Below are 26,212 nucleotides of genomic sequence, written 5' to 3' on the forward strand. Positions count from 1 at the left end.
CTATGGATGAAATAGATGGGCTGAGAATCATGGGAGTTGTAGTTCAGCAACATCTGGAGGGCAGGAGTTTGGGGAAGCCTGGTAGACATCCACTAGAGGAAGAGTTAACCCTCAGAGGTAATTATTGCAGTTTATAAAAACTGCAATAATAACCACTTCAGATTTAAGGGTGATGGGAGTTGGCACCCAGACCACTTCAATGAGCTGAAGTGGTCTGGGTGCCTACAGAATTTGCTGGCGCTATATAAATAATAAAATAATAATAATAATAATACAGTGTCCCTTTAAGGGATTAATATATATAAATGTACTTTGCTAGAATCATGCACAAATGCCTTCGAGTTGCAGTGAACGAATCAAATGCCTGTCAGTCTACAGACCAACAAATCAATTATTTCGGGATTTGTCTAACAAACTGATATGTTTGTCCACAGACTGGCAGGCATTTGATTCATTCACTGCAGCTGAAAGGGATTTTGTTTTTAGCATTTACTGTTTTTAGGATTTACTTAAAACATTGTTTTTGTGGTCTGGGCCCACTATTTCTCTTCTGGTCTCTGACATCCTGTGTCTGGTTATACCAAAGAAGAACAGGCAGGGTTATTCAATAAAATGAGAATTCAAAGTGAATTACAAATTTAAGGCCAGTAGTTGAACTGAAAGTATAGCTGGCTTAGAGAATGTTTCCAGTTTAGCTATTATGACCTGAAAATTTAAATTAATTTTCAATTCACTCTTCACAGTTCTCAGTTTAGTGAATTTCCTTGAGAGTTATTATTGAGGTGAGAATTGTTGGCAATCTTAAGTGTATTCATAGTGACTTTTAAATGTAAGGCCTAATTAGTCAAACTTGCAGTTTAGCTGACTTGGAGAATATTTCCATTTTGGCCTTACATTTACATTTATGTATCTTGAATTGCCACCAATTCACACTTTAGTGAATAACCGTGAAAGTTACCCTAGACCAGGGATAGGCAACCTGCGGCACTCCAGATAATTGTGGACTACATCCCCCATAATGCTCTTACACCCATAATATTGGCAAAGCCTCATGGGAGGTGTAGTCCAAAACATCTGAAGTGCCGAAGGTTGCCTATGCCTGCTCTAGACACTATGCTTAGGGCATTAACCCATGCAAGAATGCTTCAATGCTGCTCTGGCCATGGGCTGCATTGAGTGTGGATGTCAAGTTAGGGAAACGTGCCCACTTTTTAGGGTCACTCACATTTTTGGGGATAGGAACACCCCCGCCACATCACCAGTGGCACAAATTCATGGCATGTTTTCGACATAGCAAAAACAGAGAAACGGCAAAATCTGAGAAAATTCTATATATTGTCCTTCTGTTAGTCCCCGCTCAGATGTCAAAAAAGGTTTTGCTCACTTGTGTCCTTACTGTGAGATGCTATACAATTTGCTTATCATAGTTATCTAGGTTAAAAAAAAGACTAAGGTCCATCAAGTTCAACTGTGAAGGCCATTTCAAATGATGTCTCAAAAAAAGAAAAAGGGGGAAAAAATCCTTCTTGACTCCATAATGTCAATTATATCGTGCAATATTCAATTTTAGAATAAAAAGCAGCCAAGCGTTTTTTAAATCTATCTATAGAATCTGATAACACAACTTCTTTAGGCAGAGAATTTCACATATTTTGTTATTTCTGTTAAGAACCCTTTCCTCTGCTGTGTGTGAAAACACCTTTCTTCCCGTCTCAATGGGTGCACTCTTGTCTATTGTATATTCCTGCAAAGCGAAACATCCTAGGGGGCAAGGGAATGCCATTAAAGCATTAAATGCATAAAACATACATATCAAGCCAATGTGCAGTAAATGCATAAACTTTGTATATTACACCCCTTCCATCCATGTCCCCATCCTCTCCATGTCCCCTTACCCCTTCCACCATGTCCTCCTCCCCTCCATGACCCCCTACCACTTCCATCCATGTCTCTCCCCCTTCTATGTCCTCCTACCCCCTCCATCTATGTCAGCCTAGGTTAAACTAGCACCGGCTATCCTTACCTGCAGATAGATGGTCTCCCTCCCTGCTGTTTTACCTGTGCCAATTTTCTAACGAAAACAATTACAGATTTTCTAGCCTTTCGCATAACTAATGTTTTCCATTCCCCTTGCTAGTTTTGTAGTTTGTCTCTGCACTTTTTCTAGTTCTGCAATATCCTTCTTTAAAACTGGTGCCCAGGGCAGGCCTTTAGGGTGCAGCACAGGGCACTATGGCAACAGGCCAGCAAAGCTGGCTCACAACAAAGGAGGCCCTCTCTGGTTTGGGGCTGACTGCAGCTGAGGAGTTCTGTAGCCAAGTGGATCACGAGGGAGCAGATATTGACAACTGCTCTCTCAACATGTTCTGCCTACTAAGACTGCCAGGCAGAGACTTCACCGGGTGCCTGTGTAATGAGATGCCACGCCAGTTTCAGACAGTTTGTCTCTGATGCCAGCGGACCGATAGCCTGCAATGGAGGGCCTGACAGTTTTTATTGTGGGAGCTCCCTGGAGTGGATCACAGTGTGGCTACCGGTTACTGTGGCATTGATCTGATTCTTTACCAATGTCTGCCCAGGGAGCACAGCATGCACCATGCAGGTTGATGACCACCTTGGGCTATTTCTGGCCCACCATGGATCAACTTTATACCCTCCCTCAAGATAAGCAAGAGGGAAGGGGGATTAAATTGTATTTTTTTTTTTTTTTATGTTTTTCTTTATCATACCACACAAACATCTACAGCCCCTTTCCCCATACTCTATAGTCCCTGTCCCTCACTATATTACAGCCCCCCAGGCAACTCTTTATTTCTACAATACTGCCAATACCCCCTACACTACAGCGCCATCCCCCCACACTACAGCCCCTATCTCTTTCTACCCTACAGCCGCTACCTTCAATGGTACTGCCCCATCCTCTCACACTACTGCCCCTATTGTCCTATACACTACAGCATTTACCTCCTACACGATAGTCTCTACCCCCTAAATGACAGACCACAACCCCCTTGCACTATATTTATTTATTTATTATTGCCATTTATATAGCGCCAACAGATTCCGTAGCGCTTTACAATATTATGAGAGGGGGATTTAACTATAAATAGGACAATTACAAATAAACTTACAGGAACAATAGGTTGAAGAGGACCCTGCTCAAACGAGCTTACATTCTATAGGAGGTGGGGTGTAAAACACATTAGGACAGGAATTTACAATCAAATAAGGTGGGCTGCCCTTTAGGAGAGGGCAAGAGACAGGTATGTGAGGTAAGGGTTAGTCTTGGAGGCCATAAGCTTTCCTAAAGAGATGGGTTTTAAGGCACTTCTTAAAAGATGCAAGACTAGGGGAGAGTCTGATGGCGGTAGGCAGGCTATTCCATAGGAAGGGAGCCGCCCGCGAGAAGTCCTGCAAGCGCGAGTTGGCCGTACGAGTGCGGACAACGGACAGGAGGTGGTCACGGGCAGAACGGAGAGACCGAGAAGGGACATACCTATGGATCTGTGAGGAGATATCAGAGGGGCTAGAGTTGTTCAGTGCTTTATAGGTGTGAGTTAGTACCTTGAATTGACTCCTATAGCATACAGGAAGCCAATGTAAGGACTGGCAGAGGGGTGAGGTGTGAGAGAAACGACTAGAGAGGAAAATCAATCTAGCAGCAGCATTCATTACGGACTGTAAGGGTGCAGTACGGCTATTGGGGAGACCAATCAGGAGAGGGTTACAATAATCCATGCGGGAAATTACTAGAGCATGGACAAGCTCCTTGGTAGTATCTGGTGCAAGAAAGGGGCGGATGCGGGCTATGTTTTTAAGATGGAATCTACAGGATTTGGCAACATGCTGGATGTGAGGCTCAAAGGTGAGACCAGAGTCAAGTATGACGCCAAGACAGCGCGCTTGCAAGGATGGACTGATGTTGGTACCACAAACTTGGAGGGAGAGCGAAAGAGGAGGATCAGTATTAGGAGGAGGAAAGACAAGGAGCTCAGTTTTTGAGAGATTGAGTTTCAGAAAGCGGGAGGACATCCAGTCAGAGATGGAAGAAAGGCAAGCAGTGACACGTTGCAGGACGGCAGGGGAGAGGTCCGGGGAGGAGAGATATAGCTGGGTGTCATCAGCGTACAGGTGGTAGTGAAATCCAAAAGAGGTAATAAGTTTGCCAAGAGAGGCAGTATAAAGAGAAAATAGAAGGGGACCAAGGACGGAGCCTTGGGCAACTCCAACTGAGACAGGGCAAGGGGAGGAGGTATCATTAGAAAAGGAGACACTGAATGAGCGTTGGGAGAGATAAGAGGAAAACCATGAGAGGACAGAGTCACAGAGACCAAGCGATTGAAGAGTTTGAAGAAGGAGAGCATGATCAACGGTGTCAAAGGCCGCTGAGAGGTCAAGAAGAATTAGTATGGAGTAGTGGCCTTTGGATTTAGCTGCGATTAGGTCGTTAGTAACTTTGATAAGGGCAGTCTCTGTAGAGTGGAGAGGGCGGAAGCCAGATTGAAGAGGGTCAAGGAGAGAGTTGGAATTGAGGAAATGAGACACACGGTTAAAGACAAGTCTTTCCAGAAGCTTTGAGGAAAAAGGGAGCAGGGATATGGGACGGTAGTTAGAGGGGGTGGATGGGTCGAGGGATGTTTTTTTTAGTATAGGTACTACAGTGGCATGTTTAAGGTCAGCAGGGACGATGCCAGAGGAGAGCGAGCAGTTGAAGATGTGTGTTAGAGAAGGCACGAGACAAGTGGAGAGAGATCTAATAAGGTGAGATGGGACAGGATCGAGCGGGCAAGTGGTGGGGCGAGAGGAGCAAAGAAGAGCAGCCACCTCTTGGTCAGTAGCTGGGGAGAATGTCTGAAGGGTAGGAAAGGCATGATCTATGTGTGATTGAGAAACAGAAAGGCAAGGAGGGGAGAATTCTTTCCTTAGCTGTTCAATCTTGTCAGTGAAGTAACATGCGAAGTTATCAGCAGTAAGGTTAGTTTTGGGGGTGGCCACAGCAGGGCGAAGAAGAGAATTAAAGGTGTGAAAGAGACGCCTGGGGTTGCGGGAACATGAACTAATGAGAGTGGAAAAATAGGACTGTTTGGCAAGGGCAAGGGCTGCACTGTATGAACACAATATGAATCTATAATGGAGAAAGTCTGATTGTGTACGAGACTTCCTCCAGGAGCGTTCAGCACAACGGGAGCATCTTTGCAGGTAGCGCGTTGATTTAGTATGCCATGGTTGGGGGCGGGTCCTCCTCGAGGTGCTTGTTTGGAGTGGCGCTGCAGTGTTCAAGGCAGATGTAAGAGTAGAGTTATATATGGAGATGGCCTGTGAAGGACAGGAGAGGGAAGGGATGGACAGCAGTTGTGAATCAATGTCAGCTGACAACTGTTGGAGATCAAGAGAATTAAGGTCCCTCCTGAGTTGAGGGGGGTTAGGCTGAGGTTTTTGGGTGAGGGGGTATGTGAGAGCAAATGATAAGAGGTGGTGATCAGAGAGTGGATATGGAGTGTTGCAGATATTAGATACTGTACATGCATAAGTGAAGATTAGGTCAAGGGTATTGCCAGCTACATGGGTGGGAGAATCTGCCCACTGCGATAGCCCGAGGGAGGAAGTCATGGAAAGTAGTTTGGTGGCTGCAGAGGTCAAAGGTGGGTTTATAGGAATATTGAAGTCCCCGAGAATTAGGGATGGAATGTTAGAAGAGAGGAAATAGGGTAGCCAGGCAGCAAAGTGGTCAAGGAAGAGAAGAGGGGAACCAGGGGGGCGGTAAATAACAGCAATGTTAGCAGAGAAGGGTTTGAAAAGGCGAATTGAGTGTATTTCAAATGATGGGAAAGAGAGAGAAGGGGGGCTGGGAAGAGGTTTAAAAGAGCAGTGAGGGGAGAGGAGAAACCCAACACCACCACCTTTACATTCAGAGTTTCTTGGGTTGTGGGTAAGTTGGAGACCACCGAAGGACAAAGATGCAGGGGTGGCAGTGTCAGAGGGGGAGAGCCAGGTTTCTGTTATGGCTAGTAAATCTATAGAACGAGAGATGAAGAAGTCATGGACAGCAGTGGATTTAGTTATATTGCAAACAGAGCGTGCATTCCAGAGGGCAGTATTGAAGGAGGATTTAGAGGAACATGAGATGGGTATGAGATTAGTGTGGATCTATAGTCCCATCCCCCACACAACAGCCCCTCTACGCAACTTCCTCCACCCCCTACACTACAGTGCTCAACCCTCTTCACTAGAGCCCCTATCTCTACACATAGCAGCTCATCAACCCAATCTAGCCCCTATCACCCACAAATACACACATTACTGCTCATATCTCCATACACACTACAGTCCCTGTCTTGCCACACGCACACATGCTACAGCCCCTATTCTCCCCAGAAACCCTACAAATCCTATCCTCACAGCTGAATCCCACAAGCAGTGTCACACCACAAGCTAGGTCCCTCCAAACACGCAATACCACAAGCTGCTACCTCAAACAATACCACAAGTATTGTCCCCCCATACATTCACCACCACAAGCACAATACACTTATGCATGCACAAAAGTACAAAAAATGGTCAATGGAAAATTGTGCAAGATGGCAGGAGCATGAAAATGCCCATTTTGACTATTTTGTCTCTATATTAGAAATTAATTTTTAATTCCCAGCAATTATCACTTTATTTATATGGTAGGAGGTATTGGATGAGGTAGTGTGGCCAGGGCAGGGGCTATAAAGATTTTCACACAGGTCACCTTAAGGCCTAATGCCATAGTAACGCATTAAAACAAATTAGGTTGATGCAGAGTTTGGAGGGCAAACAAATCAGTAATATTAAGTCCATTTGTGGCATAAGTGTCTGAGATATTACCAGAACAGCGCTCAGGTGGTGGGTAGGTGTATAGTCTTTGTTCTTATAAATAGTATCTCATTGTATAGTATGTTTTAACTATATCCTAATTAAAGTTCTGGAATAGAACTGAAATGTTGACTTAATTTGGAGTTTTCTAATGTTTGAATTGGAATATCAATAAAGGAAAGCTTTTATGACAAGCAGATACCTTGGAGTGCTGGTCTCTTATGGATTTATATATTAAAGTATGAGAGGAACACCGGGTAAAGTAATCAGTTGCAAGATTTTCTGCAATTTTATACATATGTAATTTCATACTTTGTGTATTTTTATATTAATACATATTAATATAAAAATACACAAAGTATGAAATGTTATATATATGTACAGTTATTTATATTTGGGTCATTATTATTATTATTTTTTACTATTTGCAGAATTTGGAGGACTGCATGACTACCAAGGCAGTGTCAGCTCCATAGCCCGCTATACTGACCACGTAATCACTCTTTCAGAACAATCACAGGGCCCTAGAGGTCCTGATTTGCCAGAAGGGGACTGCCTGAGTTGTCCTCCAGAAGCAGATCACCAGGTGGGTGAGTATCCTTGAGTTGCCAGGGTTCAAAGCAGTTACGGCTTTCTATGGCGCCGCAATGGCACTAAAGCGCATTAAATGCTGGATACCATAGAACACCGTAACGCTGTTAAGGGGTTAATGCATATGTTGCTTGTAGGATCCTTATTCCACACTGCATGACTTTGTATTTATCAGTATTTTATCTCATGTGCCACTTACCTGCCCAGTCTATTCCCCAATTTATCCAGAAGTTATATCACATTCCCACTGTATTTTCTTGCCTATTTTTGAGTCATCTGCAAACACCCCAAAATTACTTTCATTGTCTGCTTGAAGATTATTTCTAAATATATTTAAGAGAAGGACAGAACCCGGAGGCACTCCACTTACCACTCTTGTCCAAGTGAAAAATGTTCCATTTACAACTTCTCTCCTCTACTCTATCTTTAACCCCTTAAGGACACATGACACAAGAAGTTTGGTCCTTAAGGGGTTAAGCCAGTGTTCTAACAAAGAACACACTTTTTCATCTATACCAACAGACTGCAGTTTTACATGTAACTTTATCAGATGACTTAGCAAAATCCAAGAAGTTCACATCTACAGGATCACCCTGATTTTTATTTCTACTAACTTCTTCATAGTATGTAAATTAGTTGGTTTGGCTTGACCTGTCTTTCAAAAAACCATCTTGTTTTCTAATGATATTTTAGTTTAAAATGTATTCTTGAACATTATCCCTTAACAGCCATTCAAATAATTTCCCCAACCACATATGTGCTTATGGATCCGGGGTTTCCGTGTTGAGCTTTTGAACCTTTTTTAAACATAGGCACCACATCTGCTTTTCTCCAATCCTCTGGTACATTTCCAGAAAGAAAAGAATCCTGAAAAATTCAAAACAGTGGTATAAATATTTCTACACTAAGCTCCGTAAGCACACGTGGGTGAATACCATCTGGCACTGGAGCTTTGTTTACACTAACTTTAGTTATTTACTGGACTTTACCACAAATCTACAGCCATAGATTTGTTTTCTCTGTATACTAAAGAAAAATAATTATTTCGAATTTCTGCCATGTCCTGATCCTTCTTGATTAACTCACCCATCTCACTTTCCAATAGACACAACTTTCACTCAACTTTTTGCCATTAATGCACTTAAAAAACATTTTGGGGTTGGTTTTGCTTTGTTTGGCTATGAGTTTTTCATTTTCAAGTTTAGCCAATCTAATCACTTGTTTTGCAAAACCTAATACCATGCTTATATTTGTTATAGGATGCAATCGACCCATCTGATTTAAACGTTTTGAATGCCCTTTTCTTATCTTTTATCATTTGACTCACCCTTGTACTAAGCCACATTCTTTTAATTTTCTTCTTTTATATTTGTTTCCTAATGCTATGACTTCAGTGCCCAAGACCTCACAGACTTCTTTATAAAAGATTTGTTATACAAAGCAACATCCTGGCACCAACCGACTCTGATTCTTCCCCCCCTAACCAAAGAGGACAAAGTTTATTTTTTACGGTCTTCTTAATGACTCACTACCTGCCCACTTTACCCTATCCTGTCATATATAATAACTTCTCTGTCTTCCTTACTATTGCTTTCACTTACATCTTCAACCTCTCTTTTTACTGCTTTGTTCCCATCCTCTTGCAGGGAGGAAGGGAAGAAGAGAGTAGCCAGTCCTGATTTTTTTACACCCCATAAGATATGCCTGCTTAAGCGAAAATATTGCGAGTATCAGCTCAGGAATAGCTTTGGTGGAAGATGCTTCTCCTACTAACAGCCGAGGGAACAGCTCCTCCTCTTACTGACTCGAGTATAAGCAGAGTTGGGGTTTTTCAGCACAAAAAATGTGCTGAAAAACTCGGCTTATATAAGGTATATATATACACACACACAATTTATGTATGGCACAGTTATTGGCACCCTTTGTGGACTCTGGTCTTCATTTCACCCCACAGCTTTTCTATGGGGTTCAAGTTAGGGGACTGGGAAGGCTATGGCATGACCTTGATTTTGTGGTCATTATACCATTTTTATGTTGATTTTGATGTATGTTTTGGATCATTGTCCTGCTGGATGATCCAACCAAAGCCTATTTAAGCTTTCTGGCAGAGGCAGTCATGTGTTCATTTAATATCAGTTGCTATTTGAGAGACCACTGTGCCATTTATCCTAACAATGTCCAGGCACTCTGGCAGAAAAGCAGCCCCAAAACAGTCAAGCCACAATCATATTTAACCATAGGCATGAGGTACATTTTCATATGGTTACCTCTCTGTGTGCACCAAACTCACATCTGGTGTTTATTGGCAAAAAGCTCTTTTTGGCTTAATCTAGCCACAAAACACGATCCAATTTGAGGTTCCAGTAGTGTCTGGTAAGCTGAAGACACTAGAGTTTGTTTTTGAATGAGAGTAGATCTATTTTTTTTTTTTTTTTATTGAAACCCTTCCAAAACGACTTGTGAGGCAGGGGACATTGGATTGGAGACTTTCTGACCTGAAGACGCAACTAACTTCTGCACTTCTCCAGCTGTGATCCTTAGATATTTTTTGGCCACTCAAACCATGTTCTTCACAGTGCGTTGAGACAATATAGACACACGTCCTCTTCCAGGTTGATTCATAACATTTCCAGCTGACTGGAACTTCTTAATTATTGCCCTGATGATGGAAATAATTTTCAATGCTTTTGCTATTTTCTTATAGCCACTTCCCATTTTGAAGCTCAACAACCTTTTGCCGTACATCACAGCTTTATTCCTTGGTCTTACCCATTGTGATGAATGACAAGGAGAATTTGGTCTATGTGTTACCTTATATTTATATCCCCATGAAACAAGAAGTCATGGTTGAACAATTTAATGTTCCTGGTCATCCAGGTGTACTAAAAATGTAAAATATCAACGGGAATATACTTTAAATATATTTTTCTCATGTGAATTTAAAATTGTGCCACATGTATCTTTCCCAAAGATTTATTTTTTTATATAAACCAATGTGTTGTACAACACATCAAAAAGGTTAAACAATAAAGACAATTTTTCGCAGCCATTTCTGCTCATATTTACCAAGGGTGCCAATATTAGTAGAGGGCACTGTATCTTCAAACTATTTATACAGCTATTGATTAATTTTTACACCGCCTACAAAATAAAAACAAAGTCTCTAGTATGTTTAAAAATATATATATTTTCATTCTTCTTTATTAAAGTCCGTGTCTGAATATAGCATGCAAGTTATTTAATTCTTAGCAAAGTATATTTGCTTTTTACAGACTGCTCCAAGAACCCATATTGCTGCTTGGCCCGTGATCCATGAAAATCTAGGAAGCCACCTATAGAGATGAATCTATACAATATCCTCTAAGAATGAACGGAAAATAACTTTGAGATATTTGTTAAATGTTTCTTATGGTCTCTAGATATATCCGTAAAATGTCCCGCAGTTCCATGTATCTGCTGAAAATCTTGGTTACATAATGATGACAACTGTAACATTTTGCTATGAGTCACGTGCGACTGTGAAGGTGCATAGGCCAAAAAAAAAAAAAAAAAAACTAGCACAGTTTTCATACTGAAAAATACATTCAGAGGGTGTTCTGGGTCAAGTTCTTGGTTTTCTCCATGTTGTGGTCCACAGCTCCACTAAGAAATTGCACCCAAGAAGAGTTTTCTCCAGGACAAACGTGGCTTGCTCTGGGGAACAAAGTAAAACATATTACAGTCTATCAAAATATGCCAAACAAAAGGTTTGGTACAGAAATCATTCGTGTCCTCTAGAAGATTAGGACTAAGGGGACAAGCAAAACCACTCCAAGTGAATGTGTGACTTGGTTCAGTGAGTGCAAGGGATGAGAAAATAAGTAAATAAAAAATACCTAGGGATAGGACATTGATTGGTTGGATCAGTGTTCTCAATGGAGTGGGTGTGGAATGCATAAGAAAGAATAAACAGGTAAATATATTTTAACGGCTTTTCTCAGCATGTGTAGTGATAAGGAAATATCAAGCTCATGCACGGCTTGTACAGATTAAGGAACAGCGCACATATAAAATATTTTTTTTACGTTTAATAAGGCTACTTAAATTGCCTACCTCAGCAAACAAATATAGGGATTCAGTTCCACCATACGGCCATATTTCACAGTACCCCCAATATCAGTGAGTCCTACACTAATTCCATTGAGGGAGACATATTAAATAGTGCTACTGCTAAATAAAAAAAAAACTTGCTTTTTAGTATCAGCCACACTGCTAAAAGTTAAATCTTGGCAAATCTCCTTAATTATCTACTATTTCTTTTACTCTAAAGTTTATAATAAATATATATATTTTTAATCTACTGGATCATTGTGGTACTATTTCTGCATCTCGCTTACCCTGGACAGGCATCCTTGGGCTGAACATGCAGAGCCTGATACGGCTCGGCATCATGTGAGTGTGGTTCCATTCGCACACACCACTGTATATACCAAGCAGTTTTACGCTATGTTGGTTTTATATTTTCTCTTGTAGGTCTATGATTGATTCTAAGACCCCATGCCATTTATTTACATAAGTATTTTTTTTATTGTTTTACTTTCTGTGTTACACTTCTGGTGTTTGTATTGGTACTTATTCTTGTTAACATTGTATTCTGTAGTGCTAGGGGAGCACTTTTACCATTAACACATAACTAATATTTATCTTGAGAAGTGCCTAGATACACTTTTTTTCTTTATTTGTTTTGTTACTTAGCATTGGCACTATTTATTTGTCTCCCACATGGCAATTCGTGTAGGACCAGGCCCGTCACTAGCGGGGCAGGCAAACCAAACAACTGCTTGAGGCCCTGAGCTGGCCCGGGGCCCCAAGCAGAGCCGGTGCTTCCTATAAGGCTGCAGCCGCCTGAGCGTTCTATAGAGAGCCTCAGGCGACTGCAGCATTCCTCGTCATCCCTACCCCTACTCTGGCTGTAGCATGGCCGAGCTCCTCTTCCTCCTGTCAGTCCAGCTGGGTACCGCGCGATACAGGAGATTCAGTTTCCTGTTCCCGGCCGGACTGACAGGAAGTGCACACTGAGTGCTCACTTCTTTTCAGTCCGGCTGGGAACAGGTACCGGCCGGACTGACAGGAGTAAGAGGAGCCTGGCCATGCTACAGCCAGAGAAGGGGAGGTGAGAAGAACATAGGGAGGGAGGGAGGGAATAAAAAAAACACAGGGAGGGGGGAGCGTAAAAAAACACAGGGAGGGGGGAGCGTAAAAAAACACAGGGAGGGGGGAGCGTAAAAAAACATAGGGAGGGGAGTAAGACGGACACGGGGGGGCGAGGGGAGTAAGACGGACACGGGGGGGCGAGGGGAGTAAGACGGACACGGGGGGGCGAGGGGAGTAAGACGGACACGGGGGGGCGAGGGGAGTAAGACGGACACGGGGGGGCGAGGGGAGTAAGACGGACACGGGGGGGCGAGGGGAGTAAGACGGACACGGGGGGGCGAGGGGAGTAAGACGGACACGGGGGGGCGAGGGGAGTAAGACGGACACGGGGGGGCGAGGGGAGTAAGACGGACACGGGGGGGCGAGGGGAGTAAGACGGACACGGGGGGGCGAGGGGAGTAAGACGGACACGGGGGGGCGAGGGGAGTAAGACGGACACGGGGGGGCGAGGGGAGTAAGACGGACACGGGGGGGCGAGGGGAGTAAGACGGACACGGGGGGGCGAGGGGAGTAAGACGGACACGGGGGGGCGAGGGGAGTAAGACGGACACGGGGGGGCGAGGGGAGTAAGACGGACACGGGGGGGCGAGGGGAGTAAGACGGACACGGGGGGCGAGGGGAGTAAGACGGACACGGGGGGGCGAGGGGAGTAAGACGGACACGGGGGGCGAGGGGAGTAAGACGGACACGGGGGGGCGAGGGGAGTAAGACGGACACGGGGGGGCGAGGGGAGTAAGACGGACACGGGGGGGCGAGGGGAGTAAGACGGACACGGGGGGGGCGAGGGGAGTAAGACGGACACGGGGGGGGCGAGGGGAGTAAGACGGACACGGGGGGGCGAGGGGAGTAAGACGGACACGGGGGGGGCGAGGGGAGTAAGACGGACACGGGGGGGCGAGGGGAGTAAGACGGACACGGGGGGGCGAGGGGAGTAAGACGGACACGGGGGGGCGAGGGGAGTAAGACGGACACGGGGGGGCGAGGGGAGTAAGACGGACACGGGGGGGCGAGGGGAGTAAGACGGACACGGGGGGGCGAGGGGAGTAAGACGGACACGGGGGGGCGAGGGGAGTAAGACGGACACGGGGGGGCGAGGGGAGTAAGACGGACACGGGGGGGCGAGGGGAGTAAGACGGACACGGGGGGGCGAGGGGAGTAAGACGGACACGGGGGGCGAGGGGAGTAAGACGGACACGGGGGGGCGAGGGGAGTAAGACGGACACGGGGGGCGAGGGGAGTAAGACGGACACGGGGGGCGAGGGGAGTAAGACGGACACGGGGGGCGAGGGGAGTAAGACGGACACGGGGGGCGAGGGGAGTAAGACGGACACGGGGGGCGAGGGGAGTAAGACGGACACGGGGGGGGCGAGGGGAGTAAGACGGACACGGGGGGGCGAGGGGAGTAAGACGGACACGGGGGGGCGAGGGGAGTAAGACGGACACGGGGGGGCGAGGGGAGTAAGACGGACACGGGGGGGCGAGGGGAGTAAGACGGACACGGGGGGGGCGAGGGGAGTAAGACGGACACGGGGGGGCGAGGGGAGTAAGACGGACACGGGGGGGCGAGGGGAGTAAGACGGACACGGGGGGGCGAGGGGAGTAAGACGGACACGGGGGGGCGAGGGGAGTAAGACGACACGGGGGGGCGAGGGGAGTAAGACGGACACGGGGGGGCGAGGGGAGTAAGACGGACACGGGGGGCGAGGGGAGTAAGACGGACAGGGGGGGGCGAGGGGAGTAAGACGACAGGGGGGGGCGAGGGGAGTAAGACGACACGGGGGGGCGAGGGGAGTAAGACGGACACGGGGGGGCGAGGGGAGTAAGACGGACACGGGGGGCGAGGGGAGTAAGACGGACACGGGGGGGCGAGGGGAGTAAGACGGACACAGGGGGCGAGGGGAGTAAGACGGACACAGGGGGCGAGGGGAGTAAGAAGGACAAAGGGAGGGGGAGGGGAGTAAGAAGGACACAGGGAGGGGGAGGGGAGTAAGAAGGACACAGGGAGGGGGAGGGGAGTAAGAAGGACACAGGGAGGGGGAGGGGAGTAAGAAGGACACAGGGAGGGGGAGGGGAGTAAGAAGGACACAGGGAGGGGGGAGGGGAGTAAGAAGGACACAGAGGGGTAGGAGGGAATTAGAAGGACACGGGGAGGGGGGAATAAGAAGGACACAGGGAGGGCAGGAGGTGAGTAAGAAGGACACAGGGAGGGCGGGAGGTGAGTAAGAAGGACACAGGGAGGGCGGGAGGTGAGTAAGAAGGACACAGGGAGGGCGGGAGGTGAGTAAGAAGGACACAGGGAGGGCGGGAGGGGAGTAAGAAGGACACGGGGAGGGGGGAGTAAGAAGGACAGGGGGAGGGGGGAGTAAGAAGGACAGGGGGAGGGGGGAGTAAGAAGGACAGGGGGAGGGGGTGGGGGGAGTAAGAAGGACACAGGGAGGGGGAGGTAAGAAGGACACAAGGAGGGGGAGGAGTAAAAATAACAGGGAGATGGGGGGGGTGAGGAGATTAGGAGAACACAGGGAGGACGTGAGGAGAAGCGGAGAACACGGGGGGGGGGGGGTGAAGAGACTGGTAGGGGAGGGTGGGGGGAGAGGAAAGACCACTAAGGGGCAGGGCAGAGCTCTAAGCAGTATTTGCACTGTAAACATTTATTTATATAAAGTGTGGGTGAACTTAAACTGTATGGCTATGCTGTGGTTCCTGTAGGCTTTGCGTGCGTGTGGGGGCCTCCATGTCCATTTTGATTGGGGCCTCAAAATTCCTTCAAACGGCCCTGTGTAGGACCCACCAATATTGCGGTACTGTGAAGTAGTGGTGGGCTTAACACAAAATGATCGTTTGGTGGAACTGAATCCCCATATTTGTTTGCTGAGATATGTGATTTTAAGAAGCCTAATAAAATGTAAAAAAACATTTTCATGTGTGCGCTGTTTTTAATCTGTATTGTGTGTATATTTTGGTCACCATGGCAGCACCAATCCTGCAAAATGCATGTTCCGGATTTGTCCCCAGTTCCTTTTTGTTTTTACTATGTACAGCTTGTGTTCGGATAGCAGGAGGCCATCATTTACTGGTTGTGTATAAACATGGTGGGTAACTGAAAGGGTTAAATAATTTTAATGGCACTTAGCCACTCCTAATAAGTAGCCTGCTGCTATTAGCTGCTAATAGTGTTGACCGCTTATTTACATTAATTAAATGATATTTTTGCAGAGAATAGTTAAAACTATTATACACAAACCTTGTGATCTCCAGCACTTTTTTCAGAACGGAGGATAGCTTTGCAGCCTATAAAAGAAAGAACAGTGGAAAAGTTAATAGGTCAAACTGTGATGGGGAATGGGAAACCTAATTTATGCAAATAAGCAAATGCAAATAGAGCTAAAATGGTGAAGGTAAAGTGAGGGAAAAGGCAAGAAAACACCTGCTGAAAAAGATATGGATAGCATGGGTTTTACATAATAGAAATAAACATGTATTCCTGACCCTACAGTGTTAAAACCACCATCTAGCCCTCCCTGTCCCCTAAATATAGTGATATCTTATTTTTAGTCAAGTCTGCTGCTGCTGGCTCTGCACCTGATATGCCTGCTTGGCTGACATAATCAGAAGTGATGCATTGAGCCAATCTCAATGCTTCCATATAGGATTGGCTGAGACTGTCAGGGAAACAGATCAGGAATAGAGCCAGCACAAGCCAAACACAGTCCTGGCCAATCAGCATCGTCTCATAGAAATGCATCTCTTTGAGGAAGGGTCAGTGTCTGCATGCAGTGGGTGGAGACACTGAATGGCAGGAGGCTCCTCTATTAGACATCTGTAGAGTGGCCAGTGGAGGTATCCCTAAGCTGTAATGCAAACGGTGCATTTTCTCTAAAAAGACAGTGTTTACTGCAAAAAAAAAAAAAAGCCTGAAGGGAATGATTATACTCACCAGAACAAATGCAATAAGCTGTAGTTGTTCTGGTGACTATAGTGTCCCTTTAACTGTTATATTTCCAGGTTTTTCAACCATTCCTAATCGGTTTTTAAGGGACACTCCACTGTACAAATACAAAATAAATAAAAATCCCTGTTGAATAGATATACCCCATATAAAAACTTGCAGAAAACACCCTCCTCACACATAAAACACATCAGCAAGCTAAAGTGCTTTATGGGGTCTTAAGTGTCCCTTTATTGTTTTTACGATTTGTTTTTAAAATGTATTGAAAACCCTCATTATTCTAATTTATTTACAGAGTTATTTACTAAAGTGAGAATTGAAAGTGAATTTTAAATTTAAGGTCAGCCTTGAAAACTTCCCTCAGTCAGCAGTGCTTACATTTCAGCTACTCTGCCCTTATATTTGAAACTTACTTTGAATTCTCACCTTGGTAAATATCCTTCAGTACAAATCCCTATAACTAGTAGTACTGCTTTTACCTTTTTCCATGTGTCCCTCTGACTATTCCGAATTATTTCAAGTACTGTACCCAACTTTCTTTTAAAGCTGTAGAGCATCAGACAGACCCCCTCCCTAAGCAGCCGACCTCAAATCGGGAGCTTTCACTTCTATTTTATGGGGTCAAGTCCTTTACCAAAGCACAAGTCCAGCAGGTGTAGTAACCCAGAAGTAGTTCCACTCATCGCATAGGAATGGAGTAAAACTGCTCTGCAAACTGACAGCAGCCATATCGTGACAATGACAGTGTTGCCAAATGCAAATATTGGAAATTCAGGAAAAAAATTATGTCTGGGCCAAAAGCAAAAAAACAAAAACAAAAAAGACTGTGATAAAGCAGGGAAATAACAAAGAGCCAAGATGGAGAAGATTCTTAGCAACCTAAAAAGGGGTGAAATCAGTAAATATAATGTAAGGAAGTCTAGATACATACATTAAGTCGTACAGCTGCATGATTCATTGGCGGGTATAGACTCAGAGCCAGCTCATCAACACTAAGAAAAGAAGAGACTCATTTTAATTATATGTAAATATATAGAGAGAGAAGGCTGTCCAGTTTAAAGCACACAAATTGTATAGTGCCTCTTACAGACAAGGAAGGACACGATATAAAGAAAACTGCACCTTATTAAATATTTTAAAAAACATTTTAATAACCAAATATGTATTCAATTAAATATTTGATATTCCCATCTGATAAAGCTGCACAATAGTCATAACATCTACTGTGACAGTATATATCCAATTCAAGCAGAGAGCCGAAACATAGACACATAGAAACACACAGAGTGAATAAGAACCCAAGCTTTCTGAGCTTTTACCTTGGGCTGATCTCCTGTGTTATATCTGCTAAGTCATCCAACTGAGCTATATGTTCACTTGTGTCCACTTTCCCATGAGCCTTCAAGGCACCAAGCAACTTCTTCAGACAAGCTTTGGAGGCCTTCATAAGGCCTAAACAAGGTGCCATGAGCCTGCGGTCTGCTTCAGACCAGTACGTGTCTTGATTGCCACGACCTTCTGCGTCATCGTCGTCGTCATCCAAGATATCATTATAAGGATCATCTTCACTGGCAGAAGCCTGCACACAGTATAGAAAATCAAAACAAAAAATAGAATTTAACAAGCATAAAAAAACCAGTAAATTTTAGTTGAAATTTTAGTTAATTTCAACTTAGAAAAAAATGCAAAAAAAAAATGTTTTTAAATAATTTTGAATACGCCTGCATGCAGATGTCCCGTGATTAAAAGATTAGGATAGTAAACTACGTGAACCTTTTCGAAATCCAAGTTCTAAAGCACTCCTGATGATCCCGCTACATGAGTGATATGAGCGTTGAGTGCTAGACTGACTGCGTATTTTATCTGCACCTCGTTGTTTAAGATTACTTTTCTTTAACTTCATTTTTGGTTGGTAACTGTTGACTGTATAACTATATTGTACAGATGAACAGCCTGACAGTGATCCCCCTTATCTCTCTATAGAAAATGTTTTATGTATTAGAGCTGTGACAGGACTGGCATATATTAACATAGCAGGACTGCCAACTTTCTCTCTCTCGCCTTTCTATAATGAAGAACATGTGACTCTGGTGTTACTTTTGTTCCATGGTTTGCCTCAAACTACCCTCAAACTCCTGCTGAGCATTCGCCCAGAGGTTAGTGTGACCCCTGGTGGCAACATAGTAACAGTGCTCTTCTGGACCAAGATGGTTGTGTTTTAGAGACCTCTGGTGTCTATATCATACTTATTAACTCCGAGTCCTATTTGTCTTTGAGGACAACTACCATATTGTTTGCATCAAAGAATTTCTAGAAATATTTTTGATTGTTGGCAGAGTCATTACTAAACTGAAAGGAGGTCATGAGTACTGCTATAGTTTTTTGTGTTTTTTTTTAAATTAATTTCATAAATGTTACACTTTACTGAGACCAGTACTACATTTATGATTTAAATTATTTAATTGAGGACCAAAACCCTGTGGGTCTAGTGGTAAACCAACTTTGACTTTTTAGGACTTATGTTCTTCTTTTCAGACAAGTTTAAATAGAGATCAGATGTAAATATGCACTAAGCAGTAGGCTTTTCTTAGAAAGGGTCAGGAATGTGCTTATTGCAGCTTACATATGGTATGTAGGGAATAAAGTGCGTTACCTGCTCTACCTCCTCTATAGCATCCTTCACAACATCTAGGTATCCCGACATCAGGACCACCACAGCAGCCAAGTTTTCTATAAACAAGGAGAGCTGTTTAGAAAATAAACTAAACAAATATTACATAGACCATTCAAGAGGTTTAATCAGAATAAGGTTGTATTGATTAGTTAATTTCAAACTAAGCTAGCCGTAGCATGCATTGAAACATCCATTGGATGCGTCCATTTCTTTCAGCCATGTTGAATGGAACACATGCAAGCGTCAAGTTGCGCATCTTTTAACCGTATGCATTTGTTGGTGGTTTTGCCAGTAACACGTACAGATTTACATAAATATCTATCAGCAAGGGCAAAAATACAAATAAAGTAGCATGTGTGTGAAAAAGACAGCTAGAAAGATCAGACTTTAACCCCTTAAGGGCACATGACGGAAATATTCCGTCATGATTCCCTTTTATTCCAGAAGTTGTGTCCTTAAGGGGTTAATGATATGTATAAGAAACTCAACAACACATACTTATTTCAATACAAATCTTGATTGAATTGCTCTTATATACCAAAAATTTCCATTAACGCAGTAATAATTTAGATGATACTTAAACGTTTTTTTAAATAGACCCTGGGATTTAGGATATTATGCTGGTAATTATTTATTTGGCGGTGATGAGTACTTAAGCCAGGGCTCAAAGTTTTCACTATCCATGTAACTATTGGCAAGTGGACATTAAAGATTGGCGAGTAGAAATTCACCCTTAGTGAGTTCTCCACTTATAATCCAGGCTTGCACTAGTGGGTACATTTTAGGCCAGTCTAGAAGCATACGATTGAAATTCTGGGTCCAGTTCAGTTAAAGCCACTGCAGGTGCCCCCCCTCATTTTTTATTCAGGATTTTCGTGCAAAGCAAAATACTGTTACAATTAATAAAAATAAAAAAATGAGAAGATCCTCTTAGCAGGTGTAAATAAAGTATACTGTGTGCAGAGATACATGTTAACCCCTTAAGACCGCAGCCAAATGTACAAGTTGCGAACGAAACAAAATGTAAACAAAACCTGGCATTTGCGCTATATGTCTGCCCAACCGTAATTCACCTCTTTAATATTAAATGCACCCCCCCTTATTATATATTATTTTATTCAGGGGAAGCAGGGCTTTCATTTAATATCAAATATTTAGCTATGAAACATAATTTAATATGAAAAAAATGGGAGAAAATAAGATTTTTTTTATTTTTTTAGTTCTACACGACATTTTAACTGTCAATGTCATAATACTGTTTGCTTTTACTGCAATAAAATACACATTTGTATTCAGCAAAGTCTCACGTGTAAAACAGTACCCCCTATGTACAGGTTTTATGGTGTTTTGGGAAGTTACAGGGTCAAATATAGCGTGTTACATTTGAAATTGAAATTCGCCAGATTGGGGGCGTGGCCTAACTGTTCATGGAGACGGTCGCACACTAGGCGAGCTCCTAGGCCTGAACCGCCATAATTAGCACTACACCCTCATTTCACAAAGATGGTGCGGACAAAGAAGCACAATGGAGCTGGGAGCACAATACCAGGCTCACCAAGGAGATGCACGGGCACGCTGGACGACTTTATCAGCACCCCAGCGGGATCCCGAAACAGCCCGCCGTCAGACATCATGGCGGCAGTCTCGCCCAGCGCAACAAGCGGAGGAGACTCCATTCCGGACTGTGGACCAGACGATGCCCTCCATTCTATCAGGGCGGAACTCTCCCGAATCGGGAGCAACATGCTGACCAAGGCAGACACTGGGGCACTCGTGAAGGAAATACGAGAGGCGGTCCGGGAGGACCTACAGGGCCTCCGCTCAGACCTCACCGCGCTGGAAACAAGAGTAGAAGCGGTTGAAGCAGAGGCGCGGCTCAGCTGCCAGCAGCACCGAGCGGCAGAGACAGCGGCCACCCGTCAAGGCAACATGCTACTCACCCTAAGGCGCCAGGTCGAGGACTTGGAGAACCAGAGCAGAAGACACAATATCAGGATCCGGGGCCTGCCAGAACCGGACACCGAACCCCTGGCGGACTCCCTGGTAATACTCTTTCGCCAGATCCTGGGCCCAGATGCACCATCCGACATCAACCTCGACCGGGCCCATCGAGCACTGGGGCAGGCCAGGCCGGACGGCAGGCCCAGGGATGTGGTGTGCTGCCTTCAATCCTTCCCACTGAAGGAGCAGATCATGCAGGCAGCTAGGACGCTGACAACCATCAAGTTCCGGGGGGCCGAGCTGGCGCTCTTTCAAGATCTATCCGGCCTCACACTTGATGCCAGAAGGGCTTTGCGGCCTATCACCACGGCCCTCCGCGACAAGGGAATCCCATATAAATGGGGATTCCCCTTCAGTCTCCAAGCCCGTCAGGGAACTACGTGGCACACGATTAAGATGCCGGATGACACCGCTCGATTTCTCCGTGCACTCCACCTGCCGCACACACGGATCCGCAACTGGCTCCTGGAGGAACCAGTGGGCCACAGAAGAGGCGAAGATGTGGGCCTACCGCCTTCCGCCACCAGCCTGAGCCGCATGTCGCCGCCGCGCCGCTGGGGAGGACCAGCGGGGGCGGAGGAGTAAACAGTGACTCTGACCGGTGCCTCCACGACCTCACCGCATGATTGAAGGTACCCCCCCCCCCCCGAAGTTCTGACACCATGGAGACACAAGACTGCCTATGTTGAGGCCTAGCTCCTAAACGCCTATATCTGGTCCACCTCCAAGGTACTGTTATCGTTTAATTTTGGGACCGTGAAAGGACACCTGTTTACACTTTTACACTAATGTTTCAATAGCCTACATCGTTTAATTGGAGGAAGGCAACTACCTATCGCTAATGTGGACTGTAAGCCAATGTATAGCACGATATATATCAAGCCTGCTGGCTCCATCTGCATGTTTCTGCAACCATTGCAAACTAGTCCATATACTCACACTTAGCTAGTAACCACGGACTAACCATTGCCTCAGCATGAGAATTGCATGCCTAGATAGCAAGACGTAGATTATACCAATGTTGATATGTTTATATGTTTAATATGTTTAATATGTTATAGATGGGGGCGAAAGAAAAAAAAAAAGAAAAAAAAAAAAAACTGGAATCTCACTAACTTAACTAGCTGAGAACCATTCATAGACATGATTGCCTATCCAGATCATAATATTTTAAAAATAGGGTGTTACCTACATGCCATAGTTATTTCAAACTGCACTATAGACACACGCTAACTACGACGAATAACCGTTAGGTTGAATGTCAGGAACCCGCTTAAATGCACTGATATGACACGATGTATAGCCTATGGGTAAAACTATAACTTGCTAGATGTTCTGACACCATGGCGGCACAAACCTATCTCGCCGCTAAACGCCTGTGTCTGGTCAACCTCCATTGTACTATCACCGTTTGCTTCTGGAACTGTGAGGGGTAGTTTGGGTTAGGTTTCCATGTTTACACTCAGGTTTATGTAGCCTAAAACGTTGATGAGCTGTGTCGCTACTATACGGCCAAGCCGGCAGGATTGGATGTAGGCACCTATCGCCAGTTTGGAATCTAAGTAAATGTGTAGCATGACTTACCCCAAGCCTGCAGGCTTTATCTAGGTATATACGCATATCTGCAAACACCGCAAACTTATCCTTATACTTACACTTAGTCCGCACCCACACACTAACCCTTGACCCACCAGGAGAATGTCATACCTAGACAGCAAAGCGGAGATTGTGCAAATGTTTAAGTGTTTAACTCCTACATGTCATGTTGTATACGGGAATAATAGCATCATAATCAACTTAACCGGCTGAGAACCATACATAGACAGGTTAGTCTTGATCACAATATCTTTAAAATGTGCTGGTACCTACAAGTCTTAGTTATTTCAAGTTGTGTGGGACCTGAGTTCTTATGTGCCGCTGTGGCACGGCCCGATGTCTTATTACCGCAGGCACAACGAAACCCCCCCCCCCCCCCGGGTACTGGAGATGGAGGACCTGCATATCACTTGGGTGGCGTGACACATGAATACATGGCCGCCTGGCCTTTTCCCCCCCTATGAGTCCGGCCCATAGAACAACCACCATGGCAATGCATAGAGGCGGGAGGTACACACGGGACACAGAGTACCTACTGGCATCTTTCTCTGGATCATACAAGCTAAACGCACTACAATAGGCTACATAGGAGGGTAGTAAGCACTCTCGAGAGACGGTGACGGTTGAAGGATGCGGACGACACACCGACTGGAATACACTAACACACCAGACCACACTAGGTACACAGTGTGACGGTTTCTGGGCGGTGACCACGCCCTAATAACGGACGCACACCTACATAGGTACACACGGCAGGATCTAGGGGCGCCCGGCACTCGCTGGATTCGCGGCCCCTAGGTCTGCCCAGTGCGTTGAGTTCTACACTCGACACCTCCCGAATCGGGAGAATCACACGGACCGGAGGGGTAGTGAGAGGTAGGAGGACTTACGGGACAGGCCGGACCGCGTAACCCAGACTTTACTCAGGTCGGGCGCCTCGCCGGGCTCCTCTCGCTCCCCTTCCCTTCCTCCCCCCTTTCAATTTTTTTTTTTTTTTCTCCTTCTCTCTCTCTTCTCTTCCTCTCCGTCTCTTCTCCTTCCCACCTCGGACTTCCGGTAACATGGCCGGCAACTTCGCACCGGCAGAGATCAGCCTCTGGTCCCACAATGCCAGAGGTCTGAATATGCCGGAAAGGCGCTCTCATCTTTTACGCACGCTCTGGTCCACACGTACGTCAATAGCATTTATTCAGGAAACACACTTCCAGGGACATAACGCTCCGGCATTGCGAGACTCTCGCTTCCCTACCGGGTACTTTGCTAACCATCCACACGCGAAAAAGGCAGGGGTGGCGGTCCTCATTGCCCACACGATACCCTTCCAGAGCCAGGCCGAGATGGCAGACCCGGAAGGCCGATATATATTTGTGAAGGGCACGATCGCTGGACAACTTTACACCCTGGCATGCGTTTACGCACCTAACACGGCGCAACATAAATTCCTGGTACGCACGCTGCGCACCCTGGAACGCTTTAGGGAGGGCATATTAATACTAGCAGGTGATCTTAACCTAGCACTAGATCCACGACTTGACACATCCCTAGGATCTAGCTCGCTCCCGGCATCTTACCAACGTAAAGCCCTAGCGGCGCTCAGGAGCTCAGGACTGGCGGACTCGTGGAGAGTAGCCCACCCAGCAGAAAGGGACTACTCGTATTACTCAACTATCCACAACCGTTATAGCAGATTGGACTACATTTTCCTTCCTGTAGAGTTCCTCTCGCTTCTGCTATCCAGCGAGATCCAGACGGCCACCTGGTCCGACCATGCGCCGGTCCGGACTAACATCGCCTCTCCGCTCTATAAGCCCCGGGAGAGACAGTGGAGACTCAATGAACAAGTCTTGGAAGAACTAGCGACGACCATGGAGATGAGAGACGCACTGCAGAAGTACTTCGAGGAGAATACCACCCCAGACGTAGCACCCCAGACGGTATGGGAGGCACACAAGTGCCTGATCCGAGGCTTCCTGGTGCGTCACGGCACTCACCGTAAGAAGGCCATGCGACAAGAGACCACGCAACTGGCGCTGCAAGTAGCATCCCTGGAAGCTCTCCATAAGACCACGCTGTCGGAAGACACCTATAAAGAACTCCTGGAGGCGCGACGGAACCTCAAGCAGCTGCTTTCACAGGGCCTCCTCCGGACCATCCGCAAATCGCGTAGACATTTCTACGAATACTCTGACAAATGCGGGAGGCTCCTGGCCAGAAGACTGCAACGGGAGCGGAGACTCTCACACATAACTAAAATTCGGGACCGAACCGGTACACTTGTTCAAATGCCTGATGGGATTGCGAAGGCCTTCCACCACTACTATACGGAACTCTATAATATACCAACGACCCAGGGGGCCTCTGCGCAGGCACGACGCGAGACCAAAATAGCATCCTACTTGGACCAACACGTGTCCCGGACCTTAACGGAAGATCAGAGGTCGGCATTGGAGGAGTCGATCTCCCTAGGAGAGCTCAAGCACGCCCTCAAGATCACCAAAGCCCACAAAGCACCAGTCCCGGATGGCCTCACCGCAGCTTACTATAAAAAATTTCAAGATATCCTGCTGCCACATCTACTAAGTAGCCTCAATCACCTGCTTGAGGGCGGCGCCCTCCCACGGGACACACTGGCAGCCACCATCTCGCTAATCCCAAAGGAAGGAAAGGACTTGACGAATTGTTCCAGCTACAGGCCGATTTCCTTACTCAATGCCGATCTGAAACTGTTCACTAAGGTATTGGCGTTGAGGGTTGGACGGGTGCTGCCGGATCTGGTGCACCCGGATCAGGTGGGATTTGTCCCTGGGAGAGAGGCGCGTGATAATACAATCCGAGCCCTCAATGTGATCCACATGGCAGGGGACGACCGGAGGGGGATCCTGCTCCTCTCGACCGACGCCGAAAAGGCGTTTGATCGGGTGGACTGGCGATTCATGCTGGCGACACTCCGTGCGGTGGGATTCGGACCGCACATGTTAACTTGGATTGCCTCCCTCTATACAACTCCCACGGCCCGTTTGCGCATCAACGGCGCCTTATCACAACCGTTCAACATCCGCAATGGCACGAGGCAGGGGTGTCCTCTATCCCCCCTCCTGTTTGCCCTCTCCCTGGAACCCTTCCTGGGGGCGGTCAGACGGGATGGGGGAGTGACGGGCCTCAACTGCCATGGCATGGAACAGAGGGTGGCGGCCTACGTGGACGACCTCCTCTTTTTCCTGGCCAACCCACTCGTCGCACTCCCGAACCTCCTCGCTAGGTTCCGAGAGTATGGAACCCTGTCCAATCTAAAGCTCAATACTGATAAATCAGAAGCATGCCCACTCCATCTACCCACCTCGGACACAGCCCACATTCAAACGCAGTACCCC

At 46.1% G+C, this 26,212-nt stretch overlaps 1 protein-coding gene across 2 annotated transcripts in view; it reads right to left on the minus strand.

Annotated features, from left to right (window-relative positions):
* Positions 1–10,598: 10,598 nt before the first annotated feature.
* Positions 10,599–26,212, minus strand: part of CCNDBP1 (cyclin D1 binding protein 1) — a 34,893-nt gene continuing 19,279 nt past the window's right edge. For both annotated transcript variants that reach the window (XM_063425470.1, XM_063425471.1), the window contains exons 7-11: positions 19,224–19,300; positions 17,890–18,149; positions 17,502–17,562; positions 15,866–15,912; positions 10,599–11,124 (exon numbers count right to left, since the gene is read on the minus strand). In XM_063425470.1, coding sequence (XP_063281540.1) covers positions 11,016–11,124; positions 15,866–15,912; positions 17,502–17,562; positions 17,890–18,149; positions 19,224–19,300 — 554 coding nt within the window. In that variant the 3' untranslated portion in view covers positions 10,599–11,015. The remainder of the gene's footprint in view (positions 11,125–15,865; positions 15,913–17,501; positions 17,563–17,889; positions 18,150–19,223; positions 19,301–26,212) is intronic.

This window comes from Pelobates fuscus, chromosome 6 (genome assembly GCF_036172605.1).
Source record: "Pelobates fuscus isolate aPelFus1 chromosome 6, aPelFus1.pri, whole genome shotgun sequence".
NCBI classification, from domain to species: Eukaryota; Metazoa; Chordata; class Amphibia; order Anura; family Pelobatidae; genus Pelobates; species Pelobates fuscus.